At 38.9% G+C, this 26,164-nt stretch overlaps 1 protein-coding gene across 1 annotated transcript in view; it reads left to right on the top strand.

Moving 5' to 3' along the window:
• ANO4 (anoctamin 4) overlaps positions 1-26,164 on the top strand; it is a gene marked incomplete at both ends in the record, with an annotated part of 126,314 nt that overhangs the window by 61,718 nt on the left and 38,432 nt on the right. The window contains 7 exons of the mRNA XM_084265453.1: positions 2,681-2,812; positions 13,395-13,501; positions 16,071-16,126; positions 16,658-16,779; positions 23,087-23,221; positions 23,959-24,055; positions 24,575-24,635. Of these exons, the coding sequence (XP_084121579.1) occupies positions 2,681-2,812; positions 13,395-13,501; positions 16,071-16,126; positions 16,658-16,779; positions 23,087-23,221; positions 23,959-24,055; positions 24,575-24,635 (710 nt within the window). The remainder of the gene's footprint in view (positions 1-2,680; positions 2,813-13,394; positions 13,502-16,070; positions 16,127-16,657; positions 16,780-23,086; positions 23,222-23,958; positions 24,056-24,574; positions 24,636-26,164) is intronic.

Below are 26,164 nucleotides of genomic sequence, written 5' to 3'. Positions count from 1 at the left end.
ATCCCTACCCCACTTCATAGTGGGAATACTTTCAAGTTTCTTTGAAATTATTTAAGAAACATTTGTGTGGGTTAAGCACAATATGTATCTTCAGGAAGAGGACACTGAGTCAAAACTGGACTTGAAGAGCAAGTGCAGGATTGCCATTGTGTGAATGTTTTGCCTTATGAGGCTAACAAGTGTTCTTAAAGAAGGAATTTCAGAAGGATTTTATTATTAGCTCTTCCACTCTCCTCTTTCATTGTGGCTAACTCTACAGTGCTTCATCACTCCGTGTACTCTACTGTTCTTGTGTAGGTTGTTCTGCTTTCCAAATACTGTTCCTCTATTCAGCTGTGTATATAAGATTCTCCATAAGGGAAAGTAAGGTGTGGGTTAGCCCTGAAGAGGTGATAAAACACAGTCGATTTTTAACACTGTGTGTCTGTGTTTATTAGCGCAAACACCACTCTTCCGGGATATTTTTTTAAGAGGTGCTCCTGTAGCGTACAAAGCCTGCACTGCTGGCTGACAGTACTGTTGGAGTGGCCTGGAGATAATTTAAGAGTTTGATAATTTTTCTTTTCCAAGGAGATAACTAAGGGTTGGCTTTCTTTTTTTCCCCTAGGGATGGCTTTGCTGTACTGTACACTCTGGGCCTTGCAGAAAAGGCTTTTGCAAGCTTTGCAGGCCTGCTTGCCAGCAGGCTCGCTGAGGGTGCCAAGTAATCTGAGCCCTTAGAATGGCCAAATTCTGGGTACACTCAGTGAGAAGCCAACATGAATAATGCATTGTTCTTAAGTGGGGAAAGCACTCTGTGCCGACTGTGTGTGTGCATGCATGGCGTGATAAACCTGCAGCATTCATATCTCAAATGTGCACATTGACTTGCAGGATGAATGGGGAAAGACTGCAGATTAGCAAGGGTGTTCATTGCTTGGAGATTTTTGTTAGTAAATAAGCAGGGGATGGGATATTTAGAAACCCCTTCTGCCTGATTCCTCTTCCCTTTTTCAAAGGCAGCCTGCTGAATGTGCAGTAATGCAGAGCTTGTGGCCTTTACAGAGGGAAAACTGGAGGCTGAGAGAAAAGGAATTCCCCTGTAGAGAAGTGAATTTTCCCTTGTCATTCTTATCAGGGTCTGCACAGACTAGCTGAAGGCTGCCAGACTGAATGCTGCAGCTAAATGCAGTTGGTCAGCCCTTCACAGTCCAGGAATCTGACATCTCCCCTGCACTTGGGCACAGGCATCTGCAAACCACCTCCTCCTGTGCTCTGAACTGCTGGGCCAGCACAAGCACTGCCCGTGAGGAGTTTGATTAATTTAGTCTAAGTCTGTTATGTTCACATACGCATTTCAGTTCTTCCAAAGGGTCCTGATGGTAAATTTACTCTCCACCCACTATTCCCAGAAAGGGAATACATAAATGGTACCAAAACAAGTAGAGCTCATTTGGTTACAGTTTTGAAATATGTCTGTGTTTTAAAATTAGCATTAGCTTTCTCATCCAAGGTAAAAATACTTGAGGGAAGAAGGTGGAATATTACAGGGAATGTTTTATTTATTTTAAATGAAAGTGTGTAATAATTTAATGTCACTCACCTGCTTGGGTATGGATTGCCCTCCCCCAAACTGACTGTGCAGTGGTCACAGCATTTGCTGAGTTACTGTGCTGACTTTTGTATAAAGAAAAGAAACAACTATATTTCCAGTCCTTGAACTTCATCCAGAGCTGGACTTAAACTTCAAAGGATGTCAATTCATGCCCTTTAGCTCCAGTGCTAGAAAGATTCATCCAGTGACTATAAAGTATATATATAGTCCATAATTTGTAGTCTATGATCTTTGCAGGCAGGGGTCACTGATTGAGACTCAAAAGTGTTAGGAACTTCTGAGAGAGTAGGGATCTTTATCCCAGCCATATCTGATCTTTCTAACGTGTTTTTCATTGTAACATTTTAGTTTGGATTTGAATTTGTTTTACATTGTCTTCTCCAATCAGCTCCGATTATTTGCTGTCCCTTCATTTCAGTGTGCATCCTTGCAAGAGTGCACTTGCAATTAAATCTGCCCTTTCTCCAGCTTGATCTTAGTTTGCTTTCACCTTCTAAATGCAATAATAACAGTCATGTATTAATCTAAACACTGTGTATTCTGGTTTCATGGAGGTTGTAGTATTGCAAAACACTACAACTGAACCAAATAAACAAAGTAACCTATTTTTATAGCTTCAATTGCGAGGTAAGAACCTGTAAAACAAGCAGTAAAGGGATGCATCTTGCTGGGATTTAGCCGCCAAAGCTCTCTGTCACTGTCTCTGTTGTTCTAGTGTTGATATGTTCAAATCCTAATGTGTCAATTGAACCTGAAATTTAAACTAATTGAAAAAACTGAGAAATAAATGTTTAGAGCTAAGAGCTAATAATGTTCAGAGCTTACTGGGCTTAATAGCTTCATAGCAGCATGTACCACTAGCATTGCTTTTCTGTTGAGACAAAATAAGATGCTACTGCACTGAAAGCTAGTTATTAATGAAGTTCAGCACGTATATTTTGGTCTACCTCAAAAAAAAAAAAAATCAAAGACAACTTTTCCAGTTGTAAATATTAGGTGTCCTAGTTTACCAGCATGTGTTATTTGTGTTTGGTATTGTAATGAAAACACACTATCTCAAGTGCTCACACTTTTCCTGTACCGCAGGATCGAGAAACAAATAAGCAGGTTTCGAGGATGGTTACCTAGAAAGCCAATGAAACTGGACAAGGAGACACTGCCAGATCTGGAGGAGAATGACTGCTATACAGCTCCATTCAGCCAACAAAGGATCCATCAGTGAGTATTTTATTATATCTTAATTACAAGACGAAAACTTTTCCTTCTGGACTCACCTTGGAAAAAATTAATTTCTTAGTTCAAGTCTTCAAGACTAGTGCATTCAAATTAGTTCTCTTTCACATAAAGGGAGAAACAAAGTCCTGAGGGAGCATAAAGCTGGTCTACATTTCTAAAAGGTCCAGCACAAAGCTGAAAGAAATCAATGGGAAAATTCCTTTTGATTCACTGGAATTTCAGGTACACCACTAGAGTAGTCAAATGGCTAAATCTCTCTCAGGTCAGAACTACAGTTGTTCTTTGCCTCTTAAAGATGTGATTAAATCTTCTTTTTCAGTATTTTTGTGTCTTTAGCATAAACAAAACTAGTCCTTCTAACACTGATGGTTGAAATAAACTGATAACTACATTTCAACCCTAGTTGTGACTACAGAACAAGCATAACTCTAAAGGAAATGGAGAATGTAATTTTGTTTGTATTTCTCTGTCTTTTATGAAAACAAAACTGCTTGCAAAATACCCGCATTAAGACCTGTCAGTGACACTTGTCTGAGCATAGTAAGGGCACAATGTCACCAGAGACATAATTTACTAGAAATCTTTATTCATTTGCAAAATGGAAAACAGAAAAAGACTTTTGGGACTGTCTAACTTTGAAGAAAGAGACTGTCTTACAAGTGATTTGTGATACCCGAAACGGTCACTGACTACCTGAGAATGAAATCACAAAGAATAGGCAACACTGACCAGGGTACTAACAGAAGTCATAGAACAAATTACAGGCACCTCAACATTTAAAAATCTGAAATATGTGATTTTCTTCAGGGGGAAGTCCAGTTGAAGTAAAAAAAGAAAAAACCTCACTGTGAATGAATAATTTTTCAAGGGTTAGGTTTATTAGCCAAAATAGAAATGAATAAAATAGACTTCCTCTTCCTCAAGTAGTGTCTTTCCAAATACAGCAGGAAAAAGAAAACTGGTGTCAAATCTCCAGAGAAATGTTAGTAGAAGTCTGCTACCAGCCAGGGTTCTCCACACTAAGTGTCAGTGCCCTGAACAGACATCAGGTTCAGACTATGGAGTCTTCCGATATTTGAGCAAAAAGATGGGTCAGTTATTGTGCCCTACAAGAGGAAGAGTAGGTGCAAATTAGTTCAACAATAGACCAATAAAATAATTTAAAAAATAGATAATGAAAAATGAAGAAATTGGGTTGATGTTTTTAACTATTAACTTCCCGTAAAATTACAGCACATAAGAAAGGGTTTTTTGTGTCAGGAGAGAGAATTAATACATGAACCAGAATATTTTTTTCATTCTTCTGCGTTGCTCATGTTTGAGTTTATAAACTGGTAGGGGGGGTATTAAATATGTTGTTATTTTCATTAACTTTCCTGCTGCTGTTTGATGCTTTTACATCATTGCAGACTTTGAAGCTCTGTTCCTCAGGAGGCCTGACATTTTCTGTTTTCCTTTCTGTGTAGTCTTCCTTTCCTTTTGTGTTGGGACTGATAAAGTGCTGGCTGAGCTGCCCTCTTTCTCCCAAAAGGTGTTGGCTCTGACAGGATTCTTGTGTTCCCATCATGCTTCATCCTGTTGGCTGTGCCCATCTTACTCTGCTTCACTAGAGTTCAGTATTTGTCTAGTGAGTTGCGTGCTGGTTTTTAATTGTTCCAAGAATTTCAGGGTATGTTGGTAAGCAGAGTATTTCAGGAATACCTCTAGTATGTGCTCTTAATCTTTGCTGTGGAGAGTGGGTATCAAGTAACTGGAAGTGTAGGGCTAAAAAGAATGATTTTGTTAGTGTCAGCAGTTAAGAAGTGTTATGTTGGGGTTACTTTGTACGAATTGCTGCTTATGCTGTGCAAGTTGCTCTTCTTCCAAGATATACATAAACACATGAACATTCTGTTGAAAGGCCTGTATATAAGGTGGCAGTAGTAAAGATGCCCACCTAATGCCAAAAGTGGGGAAAGTATGAATAGAAATTGATGTTTTATGTATGTTTTTCCTAACACATACTAACTGATGCAGCAATTACTGTGACTGGCACTTTCATTTGTCTGAGTAAGTTTTGCCAGATGAGGGTTTGAGCACTAAGAAAGTTTTTTCTCTTTCACCTTTACCCACTGTTAGGTGTCGTATCATTCACAAGGGCAGCACTGATCATTGTCACCTACTCAGAACAGTAACAGAAACGCTCTGAAGTTGATAAAATCCTGCCTGCCTCCATGTTAGATTAAAACTTCAGTTCTCAGTTGTCACTGTTGTGTTACCCAAGCTTTTACTTGCTTTTTTAACAGTAAAAAAAATTACTAATTGAATATAAAATTGGGGTTTTTTAAAAGACCTGCCAGGACTTTTATCTAACCCAGAGACCCACAATACTGTTTAACAAATATGATGATAAATAGTTACTGACATTCTTGAGCTGCAGAAATGAAGATTTGCTCTCTACAATACTGTTATGATACTTCAGCTTGCAGTTTGTCAGTGATAAGAAAAGTAGGTGCATTTTCATATTTAGTGTAGTTGAGGTCTTGCTGGAGTGCTCTTACCATATCATATTGTCATTACAATCCAATTACAGTGGCATCTACATAATTGTCAAAGTTATTTGTGGAGTTCAGGTTGCCTTCAACAAGTACATAATCCCGTAGACCAGAATAGCAGTCTCAGTCTCTTCTCTACTCTTGGGCTTTTAGATTCAACTCTGCATCCCTTTCCATCATACACTTGTGCCAAAACAGACAGAACATGCACAGGACAGGACGGGTCCCAGTGCCACACTGATGCTCAGCTGACTGACTTCAGTGTTGCTTGAAACTTTCATCCAACACAGGGACATTTTTTCAGGAAGAAAAATGTTTGTAACATGTTGAGTTCTTGAAATCCTCAGAGGATGGGAAATAAATCATAGAATGATAGAATCATTTAGATTGGAAAAGACCTTTAAGAGAGAGTCCAACCATTAACCTAACACTTCCAAGTCCCACAAAACCATGTCCTTAAGTGCCATATCTGTATGATGGTAACTCAATCATTTCCCTAGGCAGCCTGTTCAAGTGGTTGTCAACCCTTTCAGCGAAGAAATTTTTTACTAATAACTGGTATAACTCTCCCCTGGTGCAACTTGAAGACATTTCCTCTCATCCTATCATTTCTTATCTGGGAAAAGAAATGGATACCCACCTGGCTGCAACCTCATTTCTGGTAGTTGTAGGGAGCGTTAAGGTGTCCCCCTCAGCCTCCATTTCACCAGGATAAACAACCTCAGCCCCTCAGCTGCTCCTATTCTGACTTGCTCTTGAGACCCTTCACCAGCTTCATTGCTCTTCTCTAGATGTGCTCTGGCACCTCGGTGTCTGTCTTGACATGAGGGGCCCAAAACTGAACGCAGTAGTCTAGGTGCAGCTTTACCAGTGCCAACAACAGAGGGACAAACACTTCCCTAGTCCTGCTGGCCACACTATTTCTGATGCAAGCCAGGATGTCGTTGTCCTTCTTATCCATCTGGGCACACTGCCAGCTTACTGCTGCCTGTCCACCAACATCCCAAGGTCCTTTTCCACTGGGCAGCTTCCCAGCCACTCTTCCCCAAGCCTGTGGTGTTGCACATGGTTGTTATGACCCAAGTGCAGGAGCTGACACTGAGCTTTTCCTGGTTTTATGTGCTTTTAAGTTCCTAAAACATTATTCCATAAATATTCACATCAGCTTGTCCATATTTTATGTTTATCTAAATATTGGAATATTACAATCTGGATCTTCAGTTCCATATTTCTTCCTTTCTTCAGATGTTTTTCACCTCAGCAAAGAATAAGTGTTTATCTTTTTGATCTAGCCATAGTTTTCATATCTAGGTCTCCAGTCTGATACAGGTGATGTCTGGAACATGGTCTGAGTACAGCCTTCGTTTGTGATAGCCACTTTTAAAAGCATGGAAAGACCAGATGACTGACAATACTTATAATGTGAAGTCTGGGGAGGAAAATAGCTAAGACCAAAATAAGCAAGGCCTGATTAGACCTTCTTTTTTCAGTAGGAATTAATATTTTTTTAAAAACTGTTGTACAATGAACATGTGCAATTTTAGTTGATCGTAATAACAGTCTTTATCTTTCTTGCATTTTTCTTTCCCATCCAAGTGGAAAAGGCCACAAAATTGTCAGTACAAGAGAAATTCCTTTCATTTCCTAAGCAATAGGAAGTCTCTTTTTTGGAGGAAGGAAGATCTGCCTGGCTGAGGCAAGCATTTTACTGGAATCGTGTGGAATGCAGAATGATAATTTTCTAGACTTCTGAGTAGTATCTCTCTTCTGCAGCCACAGATTTGGAAGGGGTTTATTTATGCCAAAGCAGTTCTTCTGAAAATTATCAGTTACAAGAATGCACAGTTCACAATCTGTGAAAAATGTTTTCCATCAGACATGATGATAATTAGCTATTTTTCTACTACATCTTAGTTATTTCATGTAGTAAACTGCTAGTCAGCTGGGAATAGTAACAGTAGTAATTATCTGCAATTTCTTAGATAGCTGTAACTAGCTAGGAAAATGCTTTTAATTGATGATTAGAGATTTCAAGCTTTGTATCAGGAGCTGTTTCCCCCCCTTTTTTTTCTTCCAAAGGCGAAAATATTAAATATTAATCTACTATTAAATATTAATCTACTATGTAATTGAATAAACCACTTAAAAATAAAAATTTATTACTTCAGTAAAAATTAAATTAAAAATTTACACAATTAGGACAACTAGGACAGTATTTGGAATAATTAAAAAAAAATGGCCCTGTAAACCAAAGGTTAATGGAGGTACTCTCATTTGTACGATGACCCCCTGTGCTACATGTGGATCTCGTCTTATACCTTTGTCAGATTTCCAAGATATGTGTCTCTCAGGGTGGAGTTACATTTTAAGCTTCCTCTGATGCCTCAGATTTACCCTAATAAATCCCATCCATACCAAGGTGATCTATACTCATGTCTCCTCGAGCTACTTCAGTCCGAGGTCATGGATGGGGCAGGGAGATGCTACTTCTGGAAATGAGGCACAGGGCTGCAGGTACATTTACTTGTTTTGACCCAGGCTGGACATTCTTCTGTTTAAATACATCTACAGTATAACTATACATTTGCAAATGGAATTTTATAAGCAGGCAATCAAGGTTCTGTAAGATTCCTGCTCTTAAACAAATCTTGGAAATGGCCTGTAATGTGTTTTATAATTCTCTCTGATTCTGGAAGTTTTAATTGCCTGGCAAACAGAAGGGAACAGGGCATACCTTAAAAATACATAAGGCTCATTCTACCTCAGATGAATATTCCTAAATGAACCAATTTAAATTAAGAAATTATTTGAGTGGCAGGGTGATTTGAGGAGAAGGGCAGGAGGCAGCAGAGGAGATAATTCAGCACTTTGACCACTGTATTTTACATTAGCAGTTTTGAGGCTGTGATGTGCCAATGCTGAAACAGACAAAGCCACCAGTACCTTCTTCATCACAAAGTGATCCTGGTTTAGGCACATGACATGTAAAATCCCTGGTACCCATTAATAAACACTTCCTTTAGATAATAAAAACAGTCAGCTGCAGCCTTTAAAAGTCAGACAAAATGAAAATAAACAGAAAGTGATAATAATATACCCATTTTCAAACAAATGAACTACAGGGATGTGTGCTAATATTCTCACTGGAATACTGCAGGCTTACCTCATTGCTGCTACTAGAGCAGGTGATTTTCTTTTTCTGATGTTAAATGAGGTGAAAACCTGCTACTGCCTCAGCCAATAGCAGCTAGATACCACCAGTGGTTTACCTAAGAGTGCAGAGGGTTGGGTATTTTTCCTGTACTAAAGAATACACTTAAAATACAGTGATAACTACTTTGGACACCATCTGTGCTTTTAGTTTGTACTGTTTGCAGCAGTAGGCATTTGCTTGGAACATACCTTTTGGTGTGATGAGTGTCAGACATCAAATGTTTCAGTGTCTGGGGATCCTGCAGAGCAAAGATACGCACGCTGATACGTGCGTGTGCACATCCTTACTTTGTAGCTTTGGAACCAGACCACAGGTATTCAACTTTCAGCTTGTATATCTTACCAGTAAAGCAGAAAATAGCCTTTCCCTGCCTTTGGCTTCTCCAAAAGAAATTGAAAAGTAAGCTTTTTTTCTTTTTTTTTTTTTTTTTTTTTTTTTTAATGGGTGTTAGCCAAAGATTCAAAAGCTAAATTTACCCTTGACGGGTTTGTACAACTTGAGAAATTACCAAAGAGAATGCATGAACAGCAATTCCTTGGCAGTTTGTTCTTGGTTGAATTCATATTCATTTGAGGGCCTGCCTTAGATGACAGTTGGCTTTGCTGTGCTTTGTTATCCATGGGAAGATAGTTTGAAATCTCCAGTTCAGAGTCTAATTAAGCAAGCTACAAATATAGTTTCAAAGCAATTAACCTTCACTGGCTCTTCATGTCACTTACAGCATGAATCTAAGAGTAATATTTCCACCATGACATTTTTTAAAAGGACTTTAATTAAGGATCAACTCTGAAAACTTTCTTGCCAGAAGTGCTCTCATTATCTTCATTGTTATTTTCTTTTTGAGTGAGGACAGTTCATACAAACAAGACTTACAGGACCAGGCTAATGGTTATAACTGTTGTGGAACAAATCACTGGCTTTATTATCTACCTATACATTAACTTCATGGGTAATAAAAGTAATAGTCTATTAATCCTTACTTATTTTATATCTTACAAATGAGGTGACAAAGTGATCAAACCTTCAATGAACTGTGTCCTGAATAAAGCCTAAGCCCTTACTGAGGCTGAAAATGAGCTGTATTGCTCTTATGAATATTCAAACCCTTATGAACATTGAAATTCTAACAAGGGCAGCAGAAACAGAGCAGCTCAGGGAACTGTTCCATCTGAAAGCACCAAGGGTTAAACAGCTCTCTAGAAAACCTCTGCCTTATGCAGTTTATACCTCAGTATGTCTGATGAATGTTTATCTACACCAGGTCTGTAAATGTCTTCAGCTCTGGCCCCTGTGAACTCAAATATGAAGGATATGATTCTCACAGGCTGTGAAAGACTTCCTCATTAGAATTTCTCATTGGATGCTGTAGACTATGAAACCGCCTTGATGGTTATTCTGTGAATATGGATTTACCACCCACATTCAGGAGGAAGACAACCTGGGGCACAGAAATTTGGGAGGAAGCTAATGTGTGGGATATAAGAGTGGCGGTAGAAAGGGATATGTTCTACTCTGAACTCCATATTCTCACCTGACAGAGCAACTCCTGTCATTTTTGAGATAAATTGAAACCTCCCTGGCATTGTCCTAATTCATGTCAACCTCTAACTAAGCTGCTGTAACACATAGTTACGACTACTTGAGATATTCTCAACCTTTCAGTGCCTCCCACTCATGTCTCCCTACTTTTTTCCTGTGCCAGAGCTCCCTGCCCCCTTCGTTATTGGTGATACTGCTCTTTCTGGAGCTACTCTACAGACAATTTCACATAAATTATGTGAGTATTTCAGTTAAACAACAGAAAAAAAATTGTATTCAAATATAAGTGAGGATTATAGTTAACCTTTACTATGTGCAATTCCATCTTAAATCAATGATATCATGAGGATGTCCAGGACATACAGAGGGCTCAATTTGGCACTCTTCCTTCACCTTTGGTGAACTCAGCATCTCTTCTGCATCCAAGTCTCCATGAGTAATGTTGGAAAACGCTGAAGGACATGTTCTTGGCCTACTCTAGTCACAGTGAGTTCTCTTCTCTCCCCCTCCTGCCCTCAGATGCCTTTTACTGGTACAAGGATGGGCAGGGTGGGACCTCTGCAGCTCATAATGCTCAAACATGTTTTAGGGATGCTTCATCTACTTCTGGAATAGGCAGAGTTCTTCATGGCAGTTGTTATTATACCAATGTGTCGACATCTGCTTCACAGACGCATCTGGTTGTTCCTTCCTGGCCACATGAGATCAAAAGCTGTAACAACCCAATTGCTAAGTTTACAAATGAATGTAAATGACTAGAGTGTTTGTTTAAACAAGTAGTTCTTATTTCTTTTTAAGAGTGCATAGTGTTTGGCTTTTTGCCTTTTTTCATTCATGACTCATGCAAATAGAAGTGACTAAATACAGGAAAACTTTTAACCTGCTTATCCAGAAAAGTTGTTTAAATAACTGTCTGTAGTTGCAGTATGACATAGTCGTGATAACAGATGGGGAAAATAACCTTATCTGACAAGGAGAATAGATTAACATTATTGGGCTTACCCAGATCAATGTTGCTGGTTTCCCAGGTAAGTGATTCAATTCCTAACTGAATCTTACAAGAACTCGTAGCTGAGTCAGAATGGAAATTATTGTGCTGTTTTGATTTCATAAGTTGTCTTCACACTTCTTTAACATTCAGTGCTGCCTGGGAGGTGAGATCTTGGAGACTCAAACATTAAGAAAAAAAGAAACAAAGTAGGGAAAATTGTAACTGGGTTTCTTTTCTGGTTTACTCGTATCTTTGTTTCTGCTGCTACTCATAACTCCAGCTAAAAATGGTGCTGTTCTTTCTGCTTGAGCGTTTAGGTTGGTTTTATAATCTAATTTCCTTAAGCATCACAACTGAATGTGATAACATTATTTCCTTTTTTCAAAATTATTCTAATATTATTTTACGTACTGATTATTTTTAACTAAAGTTGGTACAGGTGTAGCTGTCTCAAAGATAAGCACAGTCTTATTTACTTGGTGAGCATCAGCAGCTTGAAATGGAATAGTGGCCAAATTTATGCCTGCACAGAAAAGGCAGTGACCAGGGCACATCAATTGTATACGCTGCTTGGTAGCAGCCCATTGGTAAATTAACACACACATGGTGATCACCAAATATGTGTAAAACAAATTAATTTCAATAGGTATTGAGGGCACATGTAGGACATCAGGAAAGAAAGGCGTGTAGGAGGAATCTAGAAGTACAGTACTGAGTAGATTGTGGACACAGAAATGACCTGTTACTTTCTGGAGTGGAGTGGGAAAGGAGACGAGGAATAGTAAACTACAAACCCAGGTTGCATTAATTATGGTGCTCCTGGAACAACTTGTCTTTCATAGCTTTACTTTGGGAATTTTTTTTTGTGCCTGGCTTGTATGGAAAATTCAGCAGAGAATTTTGATAATGGAGCATACGGAATGCCCGAAGTCCAGAAGTTGGACTCCTTGCCTGTTTTTCCAGATGACTGTGAAGCTGCAAAGCCACATATAATTTCCAATGGATGAAGATTCGTTCTGAAAAAGCAGGTTTTCCTTTGGGTAAAATTACCAGAGGGGAAAACTGAGCAGTAGATCCCATGTAGTGCACAAGAGAAGATGACATAAATCCACACCAAGCTCCCTATTAAGATGATCTCTGTTAAAGTCAGAGTTGTCTACTGTGCAGTCCTACAGGCTGATCTGTCTATGACATCTTTATGGCCTTACCCTTTTTTTAATCCATTTATTCAATTCCCTAGCTCTTTACCAACACAGAGGAAGAAAACAATCTTACCTCCTATCCAAAGTATTTTAAAAAAATAGGAACCTTTCTAATCAGTCAGTTACTAAGGACTACATTTTAAAAGGTATTTGGTTTCCTTGATATAATCACAGGATTACTTAATCATAAACTCCATCTATTTATCTGCTTATTCAAGTGTCTGAAGTACTTTCACAGTCTGTTCTTGCACCTCAAACAACATAAGAATTATTTAACAGTATTTAACTGACAAGTTGCAACAGTATTTCTAAACACATATTGTTTGCGTCTTTCCAGTGATTATGATGCTATGCTAATATATCTTGTTTTCCTTTAGTATGTGTATTGGGATTAAGAAATCTATATAAAATATATTATGACAGCCAATCTAAGCAATATCATTTTTTTCTAGTGTTTTTTTCTGTTTTTTTTTTTTTTTAAATTCACTGGAATCATCACAATTCTGTCTGAACTATCAAACCTGCATTCATACATAACTCCATAAGTAGCTTCTGAAAGCTAATTTTCTACTCTACTTTAACTTCCAGGACCAAATATAGGAGTATATAGTATTTTCCATTACTAACACACTGGTTAGTTGATTTTCAGTAAGAGTGGTTTACCAAGTAGATGTTTCTATCTGACTCCTAATGTTAAAGCATAATTAGGAAGCCTGAAATAGAAATTAAATGTGAATTTCTACAGCTGCACTCACAAATCTTATGCTTCTGCAAATTTTTGTGCAAGTATTTTGTAGTTTTCAGTGAATTATTGAAAAGTGATGCTTATCATAATGAATGCTTAAGTATATTTGATCTTTCTCCAGACTTCCCCATGTAATTCCTTGCTAGGGAATGAATACTGTTAGTGACATCATCTCATTCGGTGAATCATCTCACTTAATCTAGTGTCCTTTAATCTGCCTTGCGTTTGGTCACATACTGTAGATGCTTAGTGTGCTAAAGATAGCAATTGAACTCAATATTTGCTTTAAACGTACTACTGTATATTCCTGAGATGCCCTTTGTTTGTATTTTTATGTAGCTTCATCATACACAACAAAGATACTTTCTTCAATAATGCGACACGAAGTAGAATTGTACACCATATCTTACAAAGAGTGAAATATGAAGAAGGGAAAAACAAAATTGGTAAGTTCTGAGCAACTTGCTTTTAAACATGGGTGCTAAATCCCACCGAAAATTAGAGGAGACATCTACCTGGGCTTGTAACAGACTCTTTTGCTTACTTTTGAATCACCACAATTTTCAACTGTCTTACCCACTGCTGTTGTAGAGGCTTTGCTTGGAAGACATGATCATTGTGATTGCGATGATTGTGCTCCTGTACTCAGCATTGGTGAGGCTGCACCTTGAGTGCTGTGTCCAATTCTGGGCTCCTCACTACAAGAAGGATGTTGAGGTCCATGAGTGTGTCCAGCAACCAGGCTGGTGAAGGGGTTGGAGGGAAAATCATATGAAGAGCGGCTGAGGGAGCTGGGGATGTTTAGCCTAGAGAAGAGGAGGCTGAGGGGAGACCTTATCACCCCCTACAATTACCTGAAAGGAGGTTGTAGAGAGGTGGGCAATGGTCTCTTCAGCCAGGTGACAGGAGATAGGACAAGGGGAAATCACACAAAGCTGTGCCAGGACAGGTTCAGATTAGATGTTAGGAAAAAGTTCTTCACTGAAAGAGTTGTCGTGGAACAGGCTGCCCAGGGAGGGGGTTGAGTCGCCTTCCCTGGATGTGTTTAAAAGACAGGCAGATGAGGTACTCAGGGGTATGGTTTAGCATAGGACAGGAACGGTTGGACTTGATGATCTTAAAGGTCTTTTCCAACCTTGTCATTCTGCGATTCTGTGATTTCCCTGTAGTATCAGGCTGCTTTCACAGGCACATGTGTCACCACATTGAGTTTATCACCTCTGCAAGGAAAGAAAATGACTTAAGCAAAGAAGGACCCTGGGGAAGCAGATCGGCTCATGCAGAAAAGCTTTTGCTCCATCATAAAAATGTACTTGGAAGGATGGTAAAATTTGTGCTGCTGTACATCTCAGGCTGTAGGGCTTCTCCATGGACATCTTTCAGTCTCTAAAGGGATGGAAAGTTCTGTATCTCTGTGGCTGCTGAAAAGGGAGTTGATCAATGATGTTCTCAGTGCAAAGGATGCAATGCTTAAGTATGACATCGCATTCAAATAGTGGGTAGAGTGGACTTTTGGAGTGGCATATATGAGGATCCAGGAGAGCAGGCAGTGATAGAGGGGGGCTAAAGTTCAAAACAGTGGCCACCTTCTTATGTACCACATAGAGACCAGGGCATCACAAATGGAGAGGTAAACCCCATAAAACTCCACAACCTCTTTCATTTCCCTGCTGTTTAAACTCTGTCCTTCCTCAAGAGGTAGAGAAATATCCCAGAACTTCACTTGTTTCTTCCTCAGCTCCTGGGATGAAGGCAGAAATAGTTTGGAGCACTGAGGGGAGAGAAGAAAGGGAAGAATACATGCACCTATTGCATTTAGCGCACACACACTTACAGTCCCTGCCTGCCTCAAGGTCCCAACCTCCTTCACATACCTAATTAGGTTGTATCTACCATGAACACAACCTTGCATCAATCACTGGGCAGAGCAAAGCCCTACTCACCTGTATAGGTTTTGCTTTTCTGCTAGAGGTTTCAGAAGACAGCATAATCTGCCAAGCAGATATTAATGCAGTCACAGAAAGAGCTCTTTATGTTGAATTGATACTTCTCATTGCTGCATTCTTGCTGCTCATTTCCCTGTGAATCACATAAGGAATCAGGATTCCTTGCCTCTTGGTTAAGGGTGTTGAAATGCCCTCAGGTTATTAGTGGCAGAATTTAGGTTTGCTTTGCCTGATAGTTTTTCAGTCCTATTTTGGTGACTTTCCAAGTTGAAATGTGCCCACATCTCAACAGTCATTCATTATTTCTCTCAAGGTTCACATTAAAGAGGGACAAGGCCTGAGTGAGTGAGGTGTTTTGTGTTCAAAAAAAGGGTTGATGAGGTACTTAGGGATATGGCTTAGCATAGGATGGGAATGGTTGGACTTGATGATCTTCAAAGGTCTCTTCCAACCTTGTGATTCTGTGATTCTGTATGGTTACATTTTTGTGCCAAATAGTTACACTTTTTCTTCAAGTTCAAATATATTTCCTGGTCTTGTACTACTGCAGCCCGTCTTGTTCCTGTGTGTTCTATTAGTCCAGCAGCTTTTGTAAGACATAAAGTGAAACTATTCTGCAACCTTGTTATCATGCGGATATTAAGAGTTGCAGTTGCCTTACTGGCCTGCAGTTCAAAAATGTAAAGATCTTCCCTGAAATTTCTAGCTCCCAAGATATATTGCCTTTTATCTAAGTAGTTTCCCTAGACCATAATTTATGGGGTCAGACTTCAATAACGGTGTGAGGTCTCTGTTTTCACTGAAGTTATGCTAAAGATGGATTTGGCAAATGAATCTTTAAACCTCTGACATAATAAATGATAGATTATGGTTAATAATTGAACAAGTCTTTGCTCACATTATATTTTAGTTCACCAAAACCTATGAAAGATCAGTTTTTCTACATGTATCTTTTGCTGCCAAGGGGCTTTCAAACTTCATGTAGCCAGCTTATGGAAATGTGTTTTGCTTTTTACCCAGCAGTTTTTCTGATCCTATTGGTAAATAATTGGATACTTTTGATTCTTAGGTCTGAATCGATTGCTCAGTAATGGCTCCTATGAAGCTGCATTTCCTCTTCATGAGGTATTTTTCTCTTTTTTTTTTTTTTTCTTTTGGAAAAGACATGTCCCACAAAATTAATTCTTAATTGTATAATCATTTATTCTCAATCTTATTAATGTTACTTACTCTCTCTTGCATTTTGTGTCTGCCTCTCACATCCCTCCTATTTAGTAACGCTTTTTTCCTGGAAAAAAAATGCTTACTTTCTTGCAAGAAGAGATGAGTAAGGAAATCTGTTCTGGGTCTGTTCTGTATAAAGTATTTGGGTTTGATAAGTTTTCAGAGGGGGGAAAAATCATGCTGTGGTTTTCTTTTTTACTTTCTCCATTTTATAGCCTTTGTCTTGAACAGCATCTATCATAAATTTCTTAAGAGTAGTCTCAAATCCTATTGAAGTCAGAAGAAAGTGTCTTTTTAATGTCATTTTTAGCTTTTCATACCCAGATATGGCATTTGCATAAATAGTGTTATCCATACCACTAGTAAGATAGATTTCTTAGGTATTCCTTCTTCTGCTGCTGTTGTTCATTAACGTCCAGATTTGTATTTTAGGGAAGTTACAGAAGTAAGAATTCAATAAGAACACACGGGGCAGAAAACCACAGACACCTGCTCTATGAGTGCTGGGCTTCCTGGGGAGTGTGGTATAAATACCAACCGCTGGACCTTGTGAGGTATGACTTTCCTGCTTTTAATATGTCACAGGATAGGTGTGATGATAGGTTATCTCTGTTCTCACAAAGCTATGAAAAGCTCAGTTAATTCATTTTTTTTTAAAACCTGATACTTGGGTCATGGGAATCTATTTCACTCGTGGTGCTGCCACATTCAAAGAAGTATTTATAGAGGAGCTGAAGGTGAAGGAGGTTTCCTGACACCACGACTTCTAATAAAGGTTTTGCAGGATATTTAAGAGAGGAAAAAAAGGGAGAAATCTGTGAAGGCTGGGTAGGCTTGGTTGCATGTCTATCCACTGCAGGTGGCATTCTCTTCAGAGCATTGCTTTGGTGAAAAACATCCTCTCATCAACTAGATCTTCTTGTTTCCAAAAGCAACCAGAGAAAGAGCCCTGCTTGTAGTTTAATGATGCTTATAAGTCACTGAGTGTGCTGCTGTGCTCAGCAGCACTAGTGGTAGGTGGGTACAAGTCTCTCCTACTCCACCTCCCTTAAACTCAGCCCAGCCACATCGCCACAATCCAGATTTGTATTCATGTTGGGAGTAACCTGCAAAGAAGCAACACTGAGAAATCTGAGACATAACTCCAAATTTCTATAGCACTTTAAAATGTTTTAAAATAGGCTTGCATGTGCTAATAGAGGATTACATATTTTTAATGCATCTGTAGAAAGCCAGAGCCTTTATGACCATGTTGGCAGAACTATTACTGGGCATTTTTCTGTTTGTGGAGAGGAATATGAAGTTACAAGGGCCTACTAATAAAGTCTTGCAGTGTACTGTGATCACTGAAGATATTGATATATTGGCCATTGGGGCAGGTCATAGAGAGCATGTAATTGGTTCAGCATATTAATTTCCCCTATTGTAAATCCTGTAACTGATAGAAACCTTTGTTTTTATTGATTCTCAAAATTGTTTCCAGATGAAAGATTGGCAGAGGGTGGCCCTGGAGACAGTGTTATTGATTAAGGCCCTAAAAAACCTATCCATTTCATAAAACAGGAGGTGTTCCTTTTCCATGGAGAAAAAATTCACAGAGAAATACAATAAAATTTTTTTACTGAGTCATGTAATTTTTAAAATGCTTTAGAAAACAAATTAGTGTATTTGAACCTCATAATTTAATCCTGAAAGCTTCTTATTTCTTTTTTAATACACTGGCCTGGACAGAAAGATTGATTTTTTTTTTTTTTTGGCCAAAGTAGGCTGTGGAAATTACAGAGCAGCCAACAGCTATACTGAAGTTTTTTATTTTTAATTTCCCAGTAGTCAAAATATTAATGTCATAACATTAACAACTTCTGTCCATAGTATTTTTTATTCATTAGTCTATGATGGTCAAGGCTGATGTTCCTAATCAACTTTTCTTGTTTGTGAAAGTGCTGCTGAGCCAGTATCTGGGGATTGGATTGATTTGGCTTATGATCATAAAGAATCAGGCATCTGGAAGGGGTTTTTTTAAATATAAGAATAAATGGTAATAGAATGAGCAAGGTTAGACACATGGTTGTGCCAGATCTTGGTAGCCTGGGTTTGGTGTTTAAGATGCTTTAGCCTTTCATCAGACAGTGACATCCACAGATTTTCCACAGGTATTTTACAAAAGAAAAAAGTGACAAAGTAGCAGACCCTCTAGCTGAGGTCACGGGTGTCCTGTGGTCGTTCAGAGCAGGTATTTGTTCAAGAAAGAGGGGTGCAGGGGGGTACTGTGAGGCTCCCTGAGCATTCGCGGTGATGTGAGCATCAGTAGCCATTGAGGTCAGCAGGGTTCAAAGCTGCAGCCCCAGCCCAGCCTGCCAATTTGCCACCTGAAGCAGACCTGTGGCTGCAATGGCACCACTGAAGACAGAAAAAGGGGAGGAATGCCTTTTACTTCTCACTTCATAGATACTAGATCTCTCATGTTTCCATAGCTCCTGCCAAATCTTTCCCGTCTACTGTCACTCCTAGCAGCTCGCGTGTCTAGTGAGCTGGAGATTTTTCCTTGAGGAGCTGACAACACCAACAAGACCTGTTGTTCATTTCACTCGGAAGTGTCTCAGCATCCATACTTTAAAGAGAAGCTTTTTTTAGTACCAGTTCTGCAGCAGGAGCAACTTTTTGTTTTTTCCACCCATACCAACAGCTACGTGGAGTGTGCTGGGAGGGAATAGTGTTGCCAGCTGTCCAAAAGGAGTGGGTGGATCTCAGATCTTCCACAGACATCTGGCCAGAACTTAATGCTGCTATCTGACATTCCCCTTTACTATATGCTTTAGAAAGGCTAAGGAATAAATTAGATGTAGATAATAGAATTATCTCACTAATAGATATGGTATTTCCACCTTGAAGCCAAGTCACCATGCTGGTAAGCTTATACTTTAGAGCTGTTTAATTTTTTCCTTAGCTGTTAAAATGAGGCCTAACATCTCTGGTGGTGTCAATTTAGTGCCTCCTTGATTTCATTTAATCTCATCATCTGGCTGTTGTGGAGATACTAGTCACTAGAAATAAATGAGCAAAAGTCATTTGAGGGGAGTCGCATGATTCTGCTGTCACTGTGCTTGGAAACGTGTGGCAGTGTGAAGTTGCAGGCTCGGCACAATTGCAAAGGCGCTCTTATTAACCAACAGATGTGGTACCATGATTTTAATTCAGCTTCTGTCAGAATTCAGTATCCATAGTTACTTTACAAGAATAATTTAAGATCTTTAGAATTGATAGCAATTGGAAAGAGGCAGGACTTTATGCTCTGGGACAACATATATCAATGGAAACAGTTGCTGTGATTCCCGGGGCCTTTGGATCACCTCCTTCACACTTCTGTACATAGCTGCTTCCCTCTAGGTTGGGCACAGATTGCTCCTGCAGCTGTGTGTTTTTTACAGGACAAAAAGGGGGGGATAAAACTATATTTATGAAGTGATTGAAAGCTATGTAAATGAGTCTGAAAGCAAAAGTAATGCCTGAGTACTAGTATTTTACTCCATGTTTACATTAAACGATTCGATTGCAAGCTGGCAACTCCCTGACGTAACATGAGAGCTTCACGTGTGCAAAACACCTGCTGGGAAGCTCTAGCTCCCTCACAACTAGTTTCTGTGATGTAAAAGGTTCTGTATAGGATATTGTTCTGACCTGCAAGAGGATTAATGAAAACACACAGGTTCTTGGCTTGAGTCCAAACCCATCTGTATTCTAGCTCCATGACTTCCTTTCAGGCATCCTGGAAGCAAAAGATTATATAATGAAGGTTGTTAAACACCAAAGAATCCAATATCACGTGTTATAGATCTGAAATCTGACTTTGTATCTTAATACTTTTCAAAAATGTGCCTTGGATGTAACTACTGAGACTCAAATCTTGGCCCAGTTAAGTCAGTGACAGTTCTACCATTGCAATGGATTGAGGGGAGAGATAGTTCACCAGTTAGGTAGGTGATATTGGAGAGCTAGTGCACATGTCAGCATAAAATGGAGTAGCTGAAATAATTTTTTTAGTATTATTCTAATGGCACAGTATATATGAGGGTAGAAGAGATGGGTTATATTTTTTGGGGCTTGGGCGTTTTTATGGCTCTGCATTTTAGGTTAGCTGTGGAGGAAATTTTCTGTGGGAGAGCCATCAAAGACAGAACATTTTAAGACAGAACTTTTTTTTTTTTCTATTCTTTTTAACAATCTGAAAAAATGGATGGTGATAAGTTAGCAAAGTTAAGAAAAGTGTAAATGTTATCAATGCTGGAAATTTCAGAGAGGCATTCAATAAGCAGAGGGATAACGGGTGAAATTTAGGTACAAGTAATTCAGTGATGCACCCTAGGGAAAAAATATCCCTGGAATTCTTCATGTACATTACCAAGTTCAGGATAAAATGCTGAGTCAGAGAACTGCCATCACTGTGGAGAACTATGTGAAATTTCTGCGTTGTATATACTGAAAGTGAAGAAACAAAGAGGTTTTTATTCATATTTGGTGCAAATTGAAAGGAAGGATAGGAAAAAGTGTCTCTAAACCATCTTTATATCCTGAGGGTCATGATGGTGCAGGCTACCCTAATTATGGATCAGAATAAACATGGAACTGCTCTGAATATGACACCTAGGAAGGTCGGTCTCCAAAGACCTTGTTAATGCCATAGTTTGTTTCTATAGCACTCAACAAAGTGCTATCTGAGCAGAGACAGAAAAAAATATGCTAGCCAAGGGCCAGAAGAAATGAAAAATTAACTTGATCCTGATGCAAATTACAGTAGCACAGCATGTGGAATACCAACTGTGAAGCAAAGGGACAATAGATTAAGGCTGTTTCTCCATATTTAAACCAATATGTATCAAAGTAATGTCAACAACGTGCCCTTATTTTATATAGCCTCAGGTGCCTTTTCATTACATTGCAAATATTTGGGTTGCTCCCCATCATGTCCATTTTTCTTTATGTACACACACTGAACCTTACTTAGGTCTTCATCTAGGATGAAGCTGTTTGGTCTCTACATCAAAAAAAAGAGTATTGTGATTTGCATCATTACATGGAAAGGCTCAACAGGATAGGAGATGAAGTTTGTTGTGAATGTTTGTCAGCTAGGGGCATGGAACAAGGAAGGATCCATCCTTGAATGTAGGGAATGAAATAAAAAAAAATCTTGATGAATGTTAGATTTTCTTCACTACTTTGAACTATGTACATGGAGAAAAATAGGTCATAAAAATTCAGTCAAAGTAAGCTCAAAATGTGAGCTTGCCTTTTCAGTGGAGCAGGCACAGCTTGATATCCTAGGTATCAGGAAAATAATTAGGCCAAAGGGCTCACTAACACTTGTTAAGTCAAGGCTCAAAAAGCAGTATCCAGTGTGTCATTTTACAACCAGACCTGTTGCCCTTGTCAGAGCTGAGTGTGCTATCGTTATCTTACCACCTCTTTAGCCTATAAATTTGAGTCACTGTTGAATGACAGAAGAATAAAAACAGTGTGACAGTATTTGGCTTCTCATACAGAGCTGGTAAACTCAAATGATAATCATCAGTGTAGGACAGGATCATTCAGCAAAGCGTGAGCTCAGCCCAGACAGATACTGCTCTTGCTGGAATTTTTTTACATCCATTTAAAAATGGATAATTTTGTCCATTCCAGACCAAGTGTTTATTTCTCTTCTCCACTGTCTCCAGCCCTGGAGCCCATCATGAGTCTTTTCTTCTCACCGTGAAAGTTTGACCGAGGATGTTTTCTGGTCGTATAAAGGAGCCAGCAGTGCTGACTCACTGCATTCTTTGACTCTGGACAGACCAGAAGTTGCATCATTAGTGTAAAAGTGGGTTTTCATCAGCATCTATTCTCAAATTCAGTTGATATGCAAGTTTAAGTTGTCTGCAAAGTCTCTGAAGTGCAGGAATATAATCTTGCCTCATTCTTTAAAACTGATCTTGTAAATAATGTCCTAAAATCACTGTAATCATGATCATTGCATATTGATTTGTAAAACATCCTAATCTGATCATCAGCCTACTGTGCACAAGACCATCGAACACAGGACAATGCACAAGCCTGCTCCTATGCTTATGAGTTCAGCAGGGCTATTTGCATGCTTGATGTATTCTTTAACACATAAATAAAGGTTTGGTTGTGTTAAGAAGGAGGAAAAATGTTAATGAATATGTAGCAAACAGGATCTTCCTGGCCACTTTACTGCTAGTTTTTAAGCAATATAGCTAATAAATTGGGTTTCATTCAGACTCCTTTCCTCAAATCAGTGCAAGATGTTACTCAAAGATAGTTCTTGGACCTCACTTGCATTTCACTTCCCACCTGTGGTAGAATCATGAGGTTAGTTTTCCAGGAACTGAGCTAGAAAAAGAAATAATCAAATGAAAATAAAGTAGATTGAAGAAAAACCACTGGTTAATTAATTTCTTAGAAATAATTTTTGCTGTTACATAAAATTTCTTGTTGAACCTGATTTCAATGCAATAATTTGGGAAGTACAGCTACACAGCCAAAAGGCAAAGCAAGACATCAATTTTCCCAAACACGAAGAACTAGGTTTTTTCAATTAACTCATTTTTTCCTTTCTGAGGCCTCCACTCATCTCACTGTAAACTGTGGTTAGCAAATTTTGAAATTTATTTTTTAAGTTCAGTTATGAGGCAGATCACTTGGTGGGGATTCAGAAGCCTTATCGCAGGGTTTTTCTTCAGAAAATTCAGACTGTTCTCCAATCTACTCTTCATATAGGATAGAAATATTTCTTTTCTATTAACAAGCAAGATTAAGCAGATTTATTCTAGTAAGCAGGTAACTTCACTGTGTTGTGTTTTAAAACAGACGGTACTTTGGGGAGAAGATCGGGCTGTACTTTGCCTGGTTGGGCTGGTACACGGGGATGCTCTTCCCAGCTGCCTTCATCGGATTGTTCGTCTTTTTGTATGGAGTCACCACTTTGAACCACTGCCAAGTCAGGTAACGTGGGCACTTTTTTAAAGGAAAGTACTTGTGTGGGTTATTGTAGAAAAATCAAGAGTTCTTCATATGGATTGTTAATTCATTTTGAACTGTTGAATGAATACTCAGGAAGAGACTGTTCTTGGTTCTCACAAGGTACCTGATACTGAGCTTTCATTGTTTTGTGTTCCTCAACATGGATGGGAAGCAATGTTTCTTGCCCAGCTCCAGTTGCTGATGATGCTGGGAACTTAGCATGAAGTAGGGAAAAAGTAGAGCTCCTTCATTACTCTTGCCACCGGCCAGCAGAAGAGTAGGGAATTTTCACTCCCTTCAAGGCCTTTCCCAAAGATCCACCACAGGGAGGCTTTCTTCAGATGAAGAGCCCCCTGGACCTTCTTCTGCTGAGTTCTTGTGTGCTTAAGACAAGTCAAAAGAATAAGTCAAACTTAACTTTATCTGCAATCATCCTCACCTTTCTCCTGTCAAAGGTCACTTCTGGCTCAAGGAGAACCTGGAAATGGTAATGCAACACTGCTGGGCTGGCCTTGAAGAACTGTCTTCTGCAGTTTTAACTGTAAACTCTGAAGTCTTAGACAGTCAACAAATATCAGTTATGTTATGAACATTTTGACAACAGTTATAGAATGGGTATTGTTCAATAAGTAACTGAATATTATTGAAATTTATCAATCTGCTTTAAGACAGTTTGTTGCACATCAAAATACTAATTTTAATCTTTTCTATTTTTCCAGTAAAGAAGTCTGCCAAGCTACAGATATCATAATGTGTCCTATATGTGATAAATACTGTCCCTTCATGAGGCTGTCAGACAGCTGTGTTTATGCCAAGGTACGTTTTTAACTAAGCAAATAGAAATGCTTTCCTGGTAAAAGCATTCAATTTGCGTTTTGCATTTGTCTTTAGTGAGGTTGGGTAGATAAAATCTTGAAAGGACAGACCAAATTCAGCCAATATTAACGTTCATTGTCTTCTCCCAAGACATAGTTTGGGTTGTAAAACACTCGAATGCAATTTGCACTTTGAGATTCAGCAGTCCCAGAGGTCGTGTCCTAGATGCATGTGCTACGGTGTCCTTGGCATCAACCTTTGTCTTACGATCCGTCCTTTGTACGTGGCTCCATAAAATGAATGCTTTGGGTCTGAAATGATGCTCACACTGAGGGCGGTCCCACACCAGGCTGATAAACAGTCCTGTCAATGCACAGGTACATTTCACATGTCAAGAGAACGATCCTCAAGATTGCCAGGGCAGGATGTTGTTCTCATCATATTAATTTTATTAGGTGAAAAAAAAGACAATAAAGCCTTGTCATCACAAATTGATCACATTATTAACATATCTCTCAGGTAACTCACCTATTTGACAATGGAGCAACTGTCTTTTTTGCTGTTTTCATGGCAGTCTGGGGTAAGTTTTTGGTTTGATATTAAGTAATCTTTTTTCTTTAAGATTGTGATGCAATGTAGGCCTTTAATTTCCAGCACTTTTTTTCAGCCACTGAAAAAAAATATATGGGCTTTATTCTTTTGTGTGTCAGAAAAAGGAAGATGAAAGTGGTTAAAATCAGGTTTTTATTGACAATAATTTTAATTAAAATAAAAACATGAATACAGCATGTAGTGTTTATGTAGATACTTATATATTTGGGGGCATGTAATTGTTTTTCAGTATGTTGACATTGAGATCTTTTCTCTGCTACTGTTCAGGGCTTCTCTTAGCTTAGGGCAGCTCAGTTTAGTGTATGTACTAAAATGAATTAATGTATTGTTTTTCCCACCTTTCAGAAAGGCAGTGAAGCTTAAATGCATGTTAGCTGGTTGTAATTAAAGCAAAACGCTGATGGAATAAGTGGAAGATTTAGTTGAATGACAAATTGACTTGAGAATGGTCTAACAGTTGCCATGGAGGCTGAATTTTGCCCATAGGACAGTTCTATTTCTGGCTCAACTATTTTCCCTTCTGTGGTCTCATAGGCAGGATTGAAGGAAAGAGGAAACAATTACTTCTGGCAGCACAAAAAGTCTTTCAAACACACTCTGAGCATGTCCTGGCTCTTAGCTGCTACCATGCCATTCTGAGAGAACGTTGACACCTTTAGAAAATGGCTCAATGAGGTGCCTCAGAAATGGTATCCACCTCACAGATCTGGGTGCTTGAGTGATCCTGATTTAGCCATTGTTCTCCTGTGCTTACCCACACAACTCCAACTCCTTTGGAAAGGTGTCCAGTTCCTATAATGTCCATTTTAAACTGCAAATCTCTTTACTGAGCCACAAGATATATGCAGGAGGCAACATCAGAGCCATCAGGACAACATAGATTAGCCTATCAGTCTAATTCAATTCCTTCCTCCAAAACAAGCCTATTCATGCCATTTTGTGTAATATTGACATAAAAATCCACAGACCATACAGATTTTATGCTTCTCCTTGGTATTTCAATTTTATTGTATAGAGCTACACCAGAGCTAAGAATCACCATAAAGTTTTACTCCTTACAGACATTTTTAGGGTTTTTTCACTCAGTTTTGGGAAATGCCCATCCATGCATCTTTAGCACATAAGCCCACAGAGAGATAAGAAAAAAATATAATAAATGCTGCTCTCTGGATGATTTGCCTGGTGGGGAAGGGCAGCAGCTGGGGTGAGAGTTTTCCCCTCCACTTTTGTTAGCTTGCACTGTGCTCAGGAGCTTGCCACCAAGAGGGATGTAAGGGCAGCAACAGGAAGGAGGTTGTGAACGTAGGGTAATGGTTTGGGGAATGGGGCAAAGTCAATTATATGTGACTTTGGTAAGATAACAGTGAGACTGTGGAGATATTTCCATACAGGTAGGACTGAAGGAGGGTAGAACAATGAAAGCCACACTTCCCAAGGATTTTGTGGTACTGTATTTATGAGTTGGTTTACTGCATATCTTAAATGGATTTTCAGTCT

This window comes from Gallinula chloropus, assembly GCF_964237585.1.
Source record: "Gallinula chloropus genome assembly, chromosome: 1".
Taxonomy (NCBI): domain Eukaryota; kingdom Metazoa; phylum Chordata; class Aves; order Gruiformes; family Rallidae; genus Gallinula; species Gallinula chloropus.
Note: the sequence above shows the minus strand (reverse complement) of the source record. Positions and strands in the feature narration are given on the sequence as shown.